The 13,656-nt window shown below is 41.6% G+C and overlaps 1 protein-coding gene across 3 annotated transcripts in view; it reads right to left on the bottom strand.

Moving 5' to 3' along the window:
• The window catches only part of Nedd4l (NEDD4 like E3 ubiquitin protein ligase), a 335,786-nt gene extending 322,825 nt beyond the window's left edge, over positions 1-12,961 (bottom strand). For all 3 annotated transcript variants that reach the window (XM_005005527.3, XM_003474136.4, XM_013157143.2), the window contains exon 1: positions 12,828-12,961. In XM_005005527.3, the coding sequence (XP_005005584.2) occupies positions 12,828-12,875 (48 nt within the window). In that variant the 5' untranslated portion in view covers positions 12,876-12,961. The remainder of the gene's footprint in view (positions 1-12,827) is intronic.
• Between the last annotated feature and the right edge of the window lie 695 nt (positions 12,962-13,656).

Genomic DNA, 13,656 nt, shown 5'->3' on the forward strand with positions numbered 1-13,656 from the left:
ATCCCAGCTCTTTGAAGGTTCAGGCAGAAGGATCCTTGCAAATTCGAGACCAGCCCAGCTACAAAGTGAGCTCAAGGCCAGCCTGAATGGCATAGTGAGATCTTGTTTCAAAAGCCAAAATAAATAAATAAAATGTTTACGGGAAAATACTGTTTTCTAAATCTTGCTTCTTTATTCTTATCTATAAATTATAAACTCATTCCCAAATTTCACCAATAATAAGCAGCAATCAGTCCAAAAGCAACAGTAAACAGTAAAGAATACAGATATTGCCATCAATAGTCAGAAAATGAAACATTCGTTTATACCCTGACCTGGAAGAAAAACAACACAAAAACATAAAGAAATGTTTTGTTATACTTCATACCTCTTTCAATAATCCTACTGTCCGAATACTCATGACCACTGATTATTTTGAACCTCCTCAATGTGGACTGTCAAAAGAGCAATGTGTAGCTTGTCTTACTACCAATTAATAAATATTTCTACTCATGCTGGAGTAGCACACTGTCATTTAAGAGATTGAGGCAGGAGGTTCATTTGAGCCCTGGAATCTTGGACAACTGTGCAAGACCCTATCTGGGGAAAAAAAAAAAAAAACCTCAGTAAAACAAACTCACCAATTCAAACACCTGCAATACTAAAAGTTTGAAAACTTATCCATTAAGATCCTCTTTCTTTTCAACTATTGCTATCCATCTAGAGCCCACAATTCAAGGACAGCAATAAAATCTATTTAACAAGAACCTTTTAACTCAACATTTTAAACATGTAATATGTTAGCAGGGCATGGTAGTGCATGCCTGTAATCCTAGCACTCTGAGAGCATGAGATGGGAAAACTCAAGCCCCGTCAGGACAACTTAGTGACTCAGAGAGCTTGTCTCTACGTAAATAAATAAAGACATACATACATACATAAATGAAGGGCTTAGGATGTAGCTCAGTGCAAAGTCCCTGATTTCAATCCCCAATATTAAAAGAAAAAGTTCTCATTCTCATTCATGTTTTTATGAACCCACTTTAAATACTACACAAGGCAGAGGGGTGATTTAAATTAACCAAAGGATACGTGATTTCTTCTATTCAGAGCAAGTGCAGAAGCAATTTAGCAGGAATTCAAATGTACTGTTGGAAAAACTGTACATTCTAAAACTATTCATAATTTTAACAGTTTTATTGAGATATAATTCTCATCTACATTACATCCACTTACAGGATCTGACTCAGTGACTTAGTGTATTCTCAGGGATTTCTTCCTTGAGATTATGCCTTTTTTCTCTTGAATATATAATAAGCATATCAATGTTCCCCAAATCTAGAAAGAATCCCAAGTAAGTATTCTGGTGATTGGATGCCAACTGCACTGGAGAGATGCCTAGGCACCACACAATAATTTCTCTTTAAATTATGTTGCACAGAGCAGATACTACAATCATATGAGAACTTCCATTCCGTCTTCACTCCCTTTAAACAAATTTATCCCCATTCCTTCAGTTAAAGAAAGTCCTCCTCAGTAACAGAATTATTCATACATTCTGACTCAACAAAACTAAACGTAATATAAATGAAAATGTCAAGATCTCCAAATTTCCTAGGTACCACATCCCTGAAAATTAAAATTATTGAAAGTAGCATTTAAGGGGGCTGGGGATTTAGCTCAGCGGCATAAGCACCTGCCTTGTAAGCAGGCAGTCGTGAGTTCGATCCCTGGTACCGATAAAAACGAAAAAAGACAAAAAAAAAAAAAAAAAAGAAAGTAGCATTTAAAATAATGCATTGTATTTGCAAATTTAAGCAAAAGCTTTGAGCTGAGGGGTACAGCTCAGGGATAGAGTATGCGACTAGCATGCATGAAGCTCTGGCTTTTAGCACCAGCACCACAAAACTCAGTTAAAAAAAAAAAAAAAAAAACACAAGTTTTTAAATGTCACCATAAAGCCTAGACCCTTTCTACAGCCTCTTGAATATTAGCAATCATGGCATGTCCTGAGTATAGAACACAGCATCAGCATGCTAGGCCTGACACACAACCTTGGAGCTGGCCTGACAAGGCAAACTGGATCTTTCTCTAAAAAACAAAATGCCTGTCAGCAACCACCTTTAGATACAAGCAACATCTATCCTATAATTTTGGAAAGCAATCTTGTCCTGAGCATTTTGCACAGCTACAATCAGACAGCACACAGAGTGTGACAAATAATTTCCTGGATACAGGCACAGACTGCTTTGAAAATTAAAAAAAAAAAAATTATGCTGCAGATTGGAGCTGGGATTTCACACACGCTAGAGAAGTGCTTACCACCAAGTTACATCCCAGCCCTCTTCTTAAACTTTATTTTGAGACAGCGCCTCATCACGTTGTCCAGGCTGGCCTCAAACTTGCAATCCTCCCGCCTCAGCCTCCTGAGTAGGTAGTTTCAGGGATGTGCCACTGTGCCTGGCAATAACTATTCTCAACCCCTTACAGGTGGCTATTTAGATGACATATTGTCTAGGCTCCTGATTTCTTCTCTGCTAGTATTCATTTAAGAGCATGTCCTTTAGCCCTTTTCTCAGAAAAAGGCAGAAATCAGATTTTAAAGGTGACTTTAAAGTGCTGAACTGGGGAGAGAGGTAGAGCTCAGTGGCGGATCATATGTGTGAGGCCCTGGGTTCAAGCCTCAGCAAACAGCCCTCACACCCTAAAGAGTGCTGAATGAATGGGGATGTTGAAACTGATGACTTGGTTTTGTCCACATTTCTAACTGCTATAATTTATCAATGTTAAAATATCCTTGTTTTCACATTTTAACATCTCTGAAGTAAAGATGCTTCGTAAAATTGGCAGTAGATCATACTATGGAAGTGATTTTTGTTTTCTTTTCTTAATGGTACATTAAAAAGTGCTGCATCTTAAAGTTGTCAGCATCTTTCCTGTTTCTCTTCCTTTGAACCAGGGTCTCACTATGTTACCTGTCCTAGGTGCAAGCAGTCCTCCTGCCTCGCCACTGCCCAGCAGCTGGGACTCCAGGGAGAGCCACCATCCCTAGCAAATTGTCAGCACCTTAAAGTGAAAGAAATGTGGCATTTATAACAAAGTTTAACCTAGGACATTATACATCAGTGAAGAAAGTGCTAATATTACAGACAGTTAAGTTAAATGAAAATTAATACACAGTGAGAGAGGGATTGGATCCTCAAAAAATAAAACAAGATTGTGGCAGGAGGCACAAGATGCAGATGCAATGGCCAGGCCTGCAGGACTCCCTAAGGGACAAAGAGCAACTGGACAGTCACTGTAATTAGAACACATGGTCCAGTAAGCCCAGATAGCCATCAGATGCCCAGGCAAGTGACCAGAACATCTGGACCCATCCATTCCCAAAAATGCCTTTTGCTTTTTCCAAATACCCTTGCTACTCGTTTCCTTACTGGATCAATATTAGCTAAGCAGCAGTATCTGGAATTCCATAGGTTGACTGCAGTTTGACCCACATTTGAACCCACATTGTGATTTTGCTACATAAATTATCCCTGACAAAGGGCCTCTGTGGCCACCTATTCGAGAACCCTCCTGAAAATCCAGGTGCTATTCTTCTTCCCCTGAGTTCCAATAAAACTCTTTAACTTCCTCCTTTCATTAGTGACTCCATTCCTTGATGGTATGAGGTTATGAACTGAGCATATTTGACATTTAACACATGGGAAGAGTTATACTTCTTCTGCATCATTTTGGAAGTTCCAACAAGATACATGGAAAGAAGTGAAAGTCTCCTTTTGATTCATGCACCTCTAAATATTTTACCTGGATTCTGGACTGTGACAGTTTAGGTAATCAAGAATTGTCATCCATTGTCTGTGGGTTGCCTGAGCCTCATCAAAATGATAGGCTTCAATTGACAGCATGATGCCTTTAGACTTGGTTTTCATTTATGGGACACTTATTTTTGCAAGCAGGGCCTTGTATTCCTTTCTTAGCTTGTTTAACAAGTGAAATAGCTTGGTCTCTAATTTCTGACAGCTCTTTGGGATGGTTTTCTGAACTTCTAATTGGTTTGCTGTTCAGGTTCTCCACATGTGAAGCTACTAGACAGCTTTTGGCAGTTCACCTCTGTTAGTGGGATGGTTGTTATCAGTATCAGCAAATGATAATATGTTTCTATTTGCAATCCTAAAAATCTCTTTTTCCATTCCAACTGGAGGCCTTGAATCTCTAGAATATGAGTACTTATCTATATGTAAGGTCGTGGAAGACAGCCATTCCTTTATAAATTGTACAACCCTCATATAAGAGTATTTGCCTACATAGTATCCGAGCAGGGTCAGCAGGACTGGCAGGAGAAATTTACATCCCACAGTGGAGAAACTGGACTCCTGGGTGACACCAAGGGAGCTATCTCCACTCTCCAATTAGCAGCTACCTTTCTGGAAAACAACTGTGGTTACCAAAAAAACAGAGGGTACCCAGAAGGCTGTACAGCTGCTCCAATAGGCTAAACTACCAGCCTTTTTAAAAACAGTCCATGCTTTCCTAACGCAAAAGCGTTCTCTCTCTCTCTCTCTCTCTCTCTCTCTCTCTCTCTCTCTCTCTCCCCTCTCTCTCTTCTGTCTCTCTGCCTTCACCTTTCTGATTCTTGTTGGTCTTAACTTATTACAGGATCTCTACTAATTTATGACCTACAGGAAAAGTTCTAACTAATCTATAGTTACAAACCTAAAAATTGTAAAAGGGTTGTCAATACATCTAAAAGTGCATTCTAATTTACAAGAAATTGTTTTGAGTGTCTTATGTTTGTCCATCTGTCTATTTAATCTGTATTAATAACTGGCTAAAGCACCTGCATTTGCTTTACAAACATATTTTTGAGCTCAACAATTCCTTTTTTAAAATATGATTCTCTTTTGAGCTTTCCATGTAAAACTAGTTATAATGGTTTTCAGGATAGGCTCAAGAACTGATAAAAATCTTAAAATTTGGTAACATAAAGATTATATATGATTTGTTAATATGTATGTTAACTTTCAGGTATACATTATTCTCCAAAAGTTCTACTTAAATTAGATTACAGATAAACAGACCTTCAAGATATTAACTCAAATGCTTGTGGATCACATAGCTTAATAGTAGATTAATGTAAAGCAGTTGGTAAGAGTAAAGATATCTTTTGTTAGATAATCAAGATATCAGAAAAAATAGTTTTATAAACACATGTCTATCATTGTCTGTGTAGAGGCTGTCAAACTAAAACTGAACAATCTTTCTTGGTCAAAGACGATACAAACACACATATAGTGCTCCGTTCACGAACTTAATTCACTCCATGATTCTGGTCACAAACCAAATTGAATGGAACTGAATCAAATTTCCTCTATAAGATTAGCATTGACCCTAACCATCAAATTTGATTCAGTTCTTTTCCAATTTGGTTTATGGCCAAAATTATGGACAGAATTAAGTTCATGAACCAAGATACCACTGTATAGTGCTTGAAGAAGTGTTAACTGTTATGATGAATTATCTAAAGTAATTATTAGCATAATTAACACTGAAGGGAGTTCTCTGTTTTTTTTCCTAGTTTTATGATGTCCCAGCCAAACACAAGACAGTATTAAATGAATCATTGTAATGTATTTAAATTGACTATAATTAAAAGCTAAGTTTTCTATTTCTAAAAATGTATTTTTCTATGTAAAAATATATTAAGGTCCTCTTGGTTAAATTTGAAAAACTAGATTTAAAAATAAAGGTTCTCTATTGTACTAAAATAGTTCCTTGTGTTTATCATCATTAGGCTTTTGATTACTGAAAAATGAGCTTTAAGAGTTAAAAAATATTTAAATGTTTAAACATTTTCACCAATCAGTTTATGATTGGTTAAATAAACTATCTTATTTACAACATAAATTATATATGGAATAGAGTGATACCTCCATTCATGAATTTGATTCTTTCCATGATTCTGATCACAAATGGGGTTGATGACAGCCAAATCAAATTCAACAGTTAGATTTAATATGACCTTCCAGGGAAACCTGAACTTGTCCAATTCAGTTTGTAACTAGAATTGTAGATACAATTGAGTTCTTGAACCAATGTGTGAGTGTGTATGTGTATATTTGTGCGTGTGTGTGTGATATTCTGTGAGTCTGACCTTTAACCTTATGTTTAAAGAGTTGAGAATATGTAATACAAATAAGTAACAGGTACTCTTTTATACACTATACATAAAACCTTTGACACGTAAAATGATCAAAATTTGGTGTCAATTTAAACCTGGTCCTCTCATTTAAAATTTGACCTACATCTGTTGGCTTTTATTAAACAAGTATTTTGCTGTTGTATAAATGAGATACACTTGTAGAATTTGGTAATAAGTCTATTTGCAGTCTCTAACACTGCTTCTTAAATTTATAAGAGCACTGAAGATGTCCCTAATTCTTCTCAGTACAGTTACACACTATAAAACTCGTTAAAGGAGTCTAAACTTTGTATTAGGAGTAAAAACTGAATACATACAAAGATTTCTATATAGCTATGATAGCACTTCATGATAAGAGTAAATGTATTTGTTCTTCTCAAGTATACAGGCTCTCAAAGATGCCACATGAAAAAATACCTTATCATCCTGGTGACTTCCAGCCAAACTTGTTTATGGTGCTAAACTTCCTCACATTTAAACACTTGACTTTCCTTTACCTGTGTTCTAGCTTTCTATGATAGAACGTACATGCCCATCCAACATGAAACAGCCAGCACATGATGTGAATACTTTTTCAAAATTTATACTAATATACTTGTTATGCAATTATGTTGCACAGTTAGAGGTACCTAAACACTATGTAGTCATGGCAATGTCACTAAAAAATTCAAGGTCAGACCTTAATAATCCATAAACTATATCCATAAACAAGTACATTTTACTTAAATGGCAATTATTAAAGGATAACGAATTTAGGTAAAAGATTCTTTATGTCACTTAATGTCTTGTAATTAGAAAAAGGTTGTCAGCTAAAAAGTTATTTTATATTACAATGGAAATTTAAATATTTCAGAGATACTAATGGTTCTAAATAACGTCATCATGATTGTGGTGCTAAAATGCTATGTTGTCCTTGATTTCAAATTTCCCCTGTAGAACTCTATAATTAGTATCTGTTCATATTCTATGGGAATTCAACTCCAAATCCAACCATGGTTGGTAAAGAACAGTTCTCGGGTCATACTATATATTTCAAGGTGCCTGATATCCAGATAAGAATAAACATACTGCTCTCACTGCAATACTGGTATAACTAACTAATCTCCTGTGCATTCAAAACTGAGGCTTGGAGAACAAAGCTAAAAAACATAAATGGGCTAAGAGGACAGCTGATATTTTCGCCCTGACCCGACACTCCAAGATCAAAAAGGACCAGGACATGAGGGAAACTTTCTACAGGAACTTACAATTCTGGTGAGTCACCCAACCTCCTAAGCAGGGAGACTGCTGGACCAACCCCCAAAAAGGCAGAAATCAGTCAGTGTACATTGTGCTAAAGAAGCTCACCAGAGAAACATCCTGCATGCTTCCATGGGAAGACACATGCTCAAGCAAGACCATGACCTACCTCGGCAGCTGGCAAGTAACAGAGGAGCTGAGAGGCTCTGTACATGGTTCCCAAAGTAATCCTTGGCAAGCTTTAACTGATCTTAATACACATATTGAGAGGTTAATTTTGATTTACCATAGGTCTCATTTTAACTTTGCCTTAAACACTCAGCAGAAAAGTATAACCAAAAGGATAAATTCCTCAACTAAAATGTCCTTCAAAACCACAGAGCTCTTAGATTTTTTTTTTTTATGGTTAAAACTAGGCAGACCTGTGCACTACTAAATGAAACATTGTCCTTGGATAAATGATTCACATCAGGTTAAAAAAAATCTTAAAATAAAAATATTGGCCTGTAGATAACCTCCATGAGCAGAGAGGTCATGAACGCAGATGGTTAAAATCTCTTACACGGTGTTTGGACATGGCTTCTTGATCCAATCTGTCTTTCCATTTTAGTACTCATGCTTCGGTCATACATGCTTAATCTCTTGGTAGAATTTGTTTATTCCCAACCTAGAAGCCGTCAAACTCCTAGTGATTATGAGATGGAACCAACAATAAATGTCCCAGACTCCTTTTACCAGGGTCCACTAGAAAGACCTCATCCACTAGATGAAAGAAGTTCATAACTGCTAAACCCCAACAGACTTCTATCCTAGGACCCTTAGATTATCTCTCTGTTGAAGATCTCTGACTTGCGTCTCCTCTACAACATCCCTTCTCCCACCCGAGGCAGTTAGATTGAAACTTCGCCCATTCTTCACTATCCAGTTAGGGATATCTCTTTCAGAGGAAGAAATATACACAGAAAAGTTAGACAGACATTACTATACAGTCAGAGACAGACTGAGCCCTCAAGGAGGTCAGCACAAAAAAATAAGCAAGTTGAATGTATACTATAATTAGCACCACCTGGTCCAGTATTCCAGATAGCCGTCAGATGCCCAGCGCATCTGGACCTACCCCTTCCCAAAAATGCCTTTTGCTTTTTCCCTTGTTACTTGTCTCCCCTTGTTACTTTTGCTTACCCTTGTTACTTGTTTCCCCTACTGGGTCAATATTGGTTAAGCAGCAAGCAATACCTGTAATTCTATAGGTTGATTGTAGTTTGGCCAACAGTTGAACCCACATTTTGATTTTGCTATACAAATTATCCTTGACAAAGGGCCTCAGTGACCAACCCATTTGGGACCCCTTCGGAAAACCTTCTTCTCCTTATTTCCAATAGAACTCTCCTAACTTCCACCTTTGGTTGGAGACTTTGATGTTGTGATATCACAAGTCAGCACAACTGACATTTAACAGCTCAGGAGTTATACCTTTTCTGTATCAAAAAAACACCACAAAGCAGTGGAGACTGTGACCACTAGCACAACTGTCACATCTCAAGGGCCTAGAAGGCAAAGCCACTAATGATTGCCAGGTGAAAATACATCCTTAAGGAGCTACACTGTTCACCATTTCATGTAATTTCCCAGGTATAAGGTACTATGGGGACCACACTAAGCAGGACTCCTGGTCAAAACTGGCCCAGGACCATCAGTTTGCAACTCAAGATACTAAATCTCCATTTTACATTATGGTGAATAATCTGGCCTCTAACCTCAAAGGATTTTCAAGATGCCTGCAAGAAAAAAAAAGATTACTTAGCATGTTAAAACTAGGGCTTTGTAAATCAACAAATGTGGCCCTATTACTTATTCATTTGTCCTTAGGCAGTTCACTTGGATTCTGAGCTACATTTCCTCATGTGTAGATCACAGCACAGCTCACAGAGCTTTTAATAAAGATTAAGTGAATTAGCATATGCATAAGGCTTAGCGTGGTACTGGATACATAGGTGCCATTTGAAACAATAGCCAACTGTCTATCCTCAACTGTATGGAACAAGAAAAAAGGGTATCAGGCTGGCCTTCATTTGTATGCCATTTTCTTCGTTCTGACCACCGAAATATTTCATATGCCATATGTTATCAGGCTGCCATTTAAACCCCAATATTTCATCTAGTAGGATAATTCTTTCAATAAAAAGATACCTTTCTGAAATGTAATTAACAATTTCAGAAAGTTAACAGTAGTATTCATGAGCACACTATGCCAAAATGTGCCAAAGTAAACAGCCAAAAATAAATCAATACAAAAAAGAAAAAGACAAAGGATCCAAGCCAGAAGCAGAAACTAGTCCAAACTGTTCTGATTCCAAACCAAATCTGATCCTTGGCCATGAATAAATAGTTTTGTTCAATAGCTAATCCCTCCAACATCAAAATTCATCTGATAGTGACTTCAAATTTGGTTCCCTAACTTGACCTGATTTAAATCAGAGTAAAATGAACTACAACTCAATAAAGAAGCCCTGACTGAAAACGCACAAAAATTAAACAGCATATATATTCACACAAGTAAACCTCACGTCCTTAATTCTTTTCATCCTACAAAGGAGATAGATCTAGGCTGATGGCCCAAGGAACAATGTCCTCAGCTTTGGCATCCCACTGTGTCTTAGATTAACACCATATCCCACCATCAACAGCCCTAAGAACCCAACAGTCTTTATAAGATGAGACAATACTGTGTACCAAGTGCACTCCAAATATATACACATGCATACATCTTTCTATCAATCTCAAAAACAAAGACAAGCTTACTGATAAGAAATATGCTTGATATGGGTACTGAGTTTGCTAAGAGATTTGTAAGGAGACTCTAGCAACCAAAACATCCTCATATGTGATGTTTTGCAACACATTCCATTCATACACTGAGTGCACCCATATTTAACACATCTTGGAAAACCTACCTTTCTGTTAGTTTCATCAGGCATTCTACTTTAAGAGGCTGTTAAAAATCTTCCATTTATTCTCTTACATAAACTTTCTTCCCTAATCCAGGGAGACAAAACAAGCTATGCAAATTCAACAATCTGTTGTTAATATTCTACCAAGGCATTCCTTGACTCTCTAAAGGGCAACCTGACAGAATGAAACCTGTAAAAAAGCAAACATCATAGAAATGTGAAGTCATCAAAATAGTAATGGCTTTAAAAAAAAAAAAACTGGTAGAAGTTGTTGAAAAAGGAAGACAGATAAGGCTTATCTTGTGGTAATATTAATGTGTGGAACTAAATAGTACCAGGAACGTGGCAATAATAAAAGGTGTCCATCACCTCTTGGTATTCCCAATAGGACTTCAATTATTCTCCTAGCAACATGCAGGATTGAGCCCCACCATATACAATCCCGCACACACTCCGATTGTTTATATGCTTCCCTCATTTGCACACTCCACACCAGCTAAGATCAGCACTGACTCATTTAGACAAAAGTGGCAACATGCACTCTAGGTGGATCCTCATACTGGCTGTTAATGTAAACAAAGCATAGTGACATAAACGTGATTCCTTTATCCAGGTGCATTTCTCAAAATATTCTTAAAATATTTATGCCCGGGAACTTTTCAAAGTAATCACATTATTTAAAAATTTTAAAAGAATGCAGGATGAAATGCAGCTATCTTCATTCCCTCCACACCTCAACCTAAGCAGCGCTTTGTTTAGGGAAGCCGGTATCTCTGCACCTCCGAAAGCTCACTGCTTGCCGTTTACTGCTACTAATTAAATGGAGAAGTGGAGGATGGAAGAGAACGCGCCCAAAAAAGTGGAGAAAAAGAGAATGCTACTTTTTGCCCATCTCCAGGTAACTACACAAAAAGGGAAATTTGTCAAGCAAAGGATGGCAAAAGAATCAAAAACACAAGTCACACCATTTGCATTGTATTCGTTCTCTGATAAATACTATAGCCAGCCTTGCTTAGCACCCTCAAGAAAAAGTCATATTGAATACCTCCCCACCCCAAGATATCTATTTTATTATACGTTTACATAACACACACACACACACACACATACACACACACACACACACACACACACACACACACACACACGGACCCCACGCCAGGACAGGAAAGCAGCCAAGAGCGAAGCCATAACGTGAGCTGTCTCAGATAATAGCCTCTCTTTAAACCCCACCCCCCATCACCAGAGAAAGGGAACCTCAGGGAAGGAAAAAAAGGGAGGAGGGGTTAGAAAGATAAATGAAGAAAGCCTGAATATCCAGGCATCAACTTTTCATGAACTGCACAACCAGGATAGGAAATACCTCCCTGCTGAGTAATGCTTCACGGGTTGTAAATTCACCTCTGGAAAGGGGAGCCAGACCTGGGCGCGCACCCCGCCAGATGGCAAACCACTCCTACCTGCTCCATCCAGCCTGCCTGTCACGCCGCGCCAGCGACAGGCCTCCCACCCACCCCTCCTTTTTGGTATAGCAACACACCAATAAGAACAGAGAATGGCTGGCCGAAAGAAGGCTGAGCAGTGATTTAGCAGGATTGTTTCAAAAAGGAGGAGTGGGAAACGAGAGTGAGTGAGGGTAAAAACAAAGCCCTTTCCAGTGGAACCGACCGTTTGGGGGCGTGGCTTATTTCATTGCTTTATTAATAAAAGGGATCAATGGAGCTTTTCTCTCTCCACCCACCCAGGGGTTGCCGGGATTTGAATTGTCGGGAGGAAAAGGGTGGGAGGGTGTTAAATGGCATGGCCGCAAGATTCTTTCAAGTTTCCAACAGCACCTGCCACCTTCCTTGACCACGACCACCCACAGGGAAAAAAAAAAAAAGGCTCCAAAATGCAATCCTTGCTGCAGACTTTGCATGACAAGGACAGTCACAGCCGCTTTCAGAGCCACCTCGCTCCCAGGATCGACACGCTCCAGCTTCGGAGCGCCCGCTGACAAGATCCTTATAAAGTTCCACGGGGAGACGGTCAGCAAGCTCCCCCACAGCAACCGCACCCGTGCGCGGCGCGAATCTCCCGCCGCGACCCAGACGTGACATACAGCATGGACTCCCGCTGCAGAGGCGAGGAGCAGAAAGTTGCCCAACAGCCCAGGGAGCCGCGGTTCGCAGAGGAAAGGGACCTGCGGGGCAGAAGGGCGCACGCGCCCCCGGGCCACCCCAAAGCGGGCAGCGGTGGACAGACAGCCCGGGTTCCAAGGGCTTCGCGCCTCTTTATTTACAAACAAAGCGCTAGGCTGAAGGGGAATGCTAACTGCCACCCTTCCCGGAACCCTGCTCCGGGGCGCTCCGGCGTTTGGGAGGGTCCGCGCACCTCGGGGTGGCCCGATCCCTGCAGTGCCCGCGCGAGGCACCAACTCCCCGGGGAGTCCCGGGTAGGAAGGGGGCTTCGCTCACCTCGTCTTCCGAAAGTCCGTAGACCGGCTCCCCTAGCCCCGTCGCCATGGAGCCGGCGCCCCGCGTGGGGTCCGAGGAGCTCCCGGGCGGCTGGACTGCGTCTTTCCTCTGCCTCCGCGGCCGCTCGGTCCCACACGCAGTCCCGCGCGCGCCCCGCCGGGGAAGCGGACGAGAGCCGGCAGGTGAGAGCGCCGAGCGCGCGCCCGGGCCGCTGCCGCTTCCTCCCGGAAGGCTGCGGGACGTGCGGGCTGGCGGCTCCCGAGAGCGCGCCGAGCGGCGGCGGCAACCCCGGCGCCTCTCCCCGAGCGCCGCGGCGGCGACGCGGAGCCCGCCTGCTTCTCCTCCCCGCGGCCCGCGCCCGCCTCGCTTCCTCCCCGCGCGCGGCCCTCCCGGTCCTCCCGCCGCCGGCGGGCCGCTCGCTCTGCGGTCCCAGAGTCCGGGCTCGCTCGCCCCTCACCCTCAGTCCCGGCCCCCGCTCTCCCCGCCCCCTCCTCCGCCTCCGCCCACCCGGCGCCCGGAGGAGACCCTCCCTGCTCTTCGGGGCGGGCACACGCGCCCCCCAAGCCAATCACAGGCCGGGCTGGGGGGCGGGCCGCGGGGGCGGTGGAGTTCTGCCCCACGCCCACCTGGGGCAGCGGCGGGGTGCGCTGGGGTCAGCAGGCCGCGGGCGGTCCGCAGGGGCGCGCCCGGGCGGGTCCGGCTGCCCGCTGACCCTCTGCACGCCCGGCTTCCCCCGACTCCGGGAGCGCGCCCTGGCCCTTTGGGAGTGGTGAAGATATTTGCAAACAACAGAAACACCTTGTGTTTTTTCCTCTCCGTAGGCTTTTTT

This window comes from Cavia porcellus, unplaced genomic scaffold (genome assembly GCF_034190915.1).
Source record: "Cavia porcellus strain 051 isolate PalLab524CR breed Dunkin Hartley unplaced genomic scaffold, mCavPor4.1 scaffold_20, whole genome shotgun sequence".
In the NCBI taxonomy this organism is placed as follows: domain Eukaryota; kingdom Metazoa; phylum Chordata; class Mammalia; order Rodentia; family Caviidae; genus Cavia; species Cavia porcellus.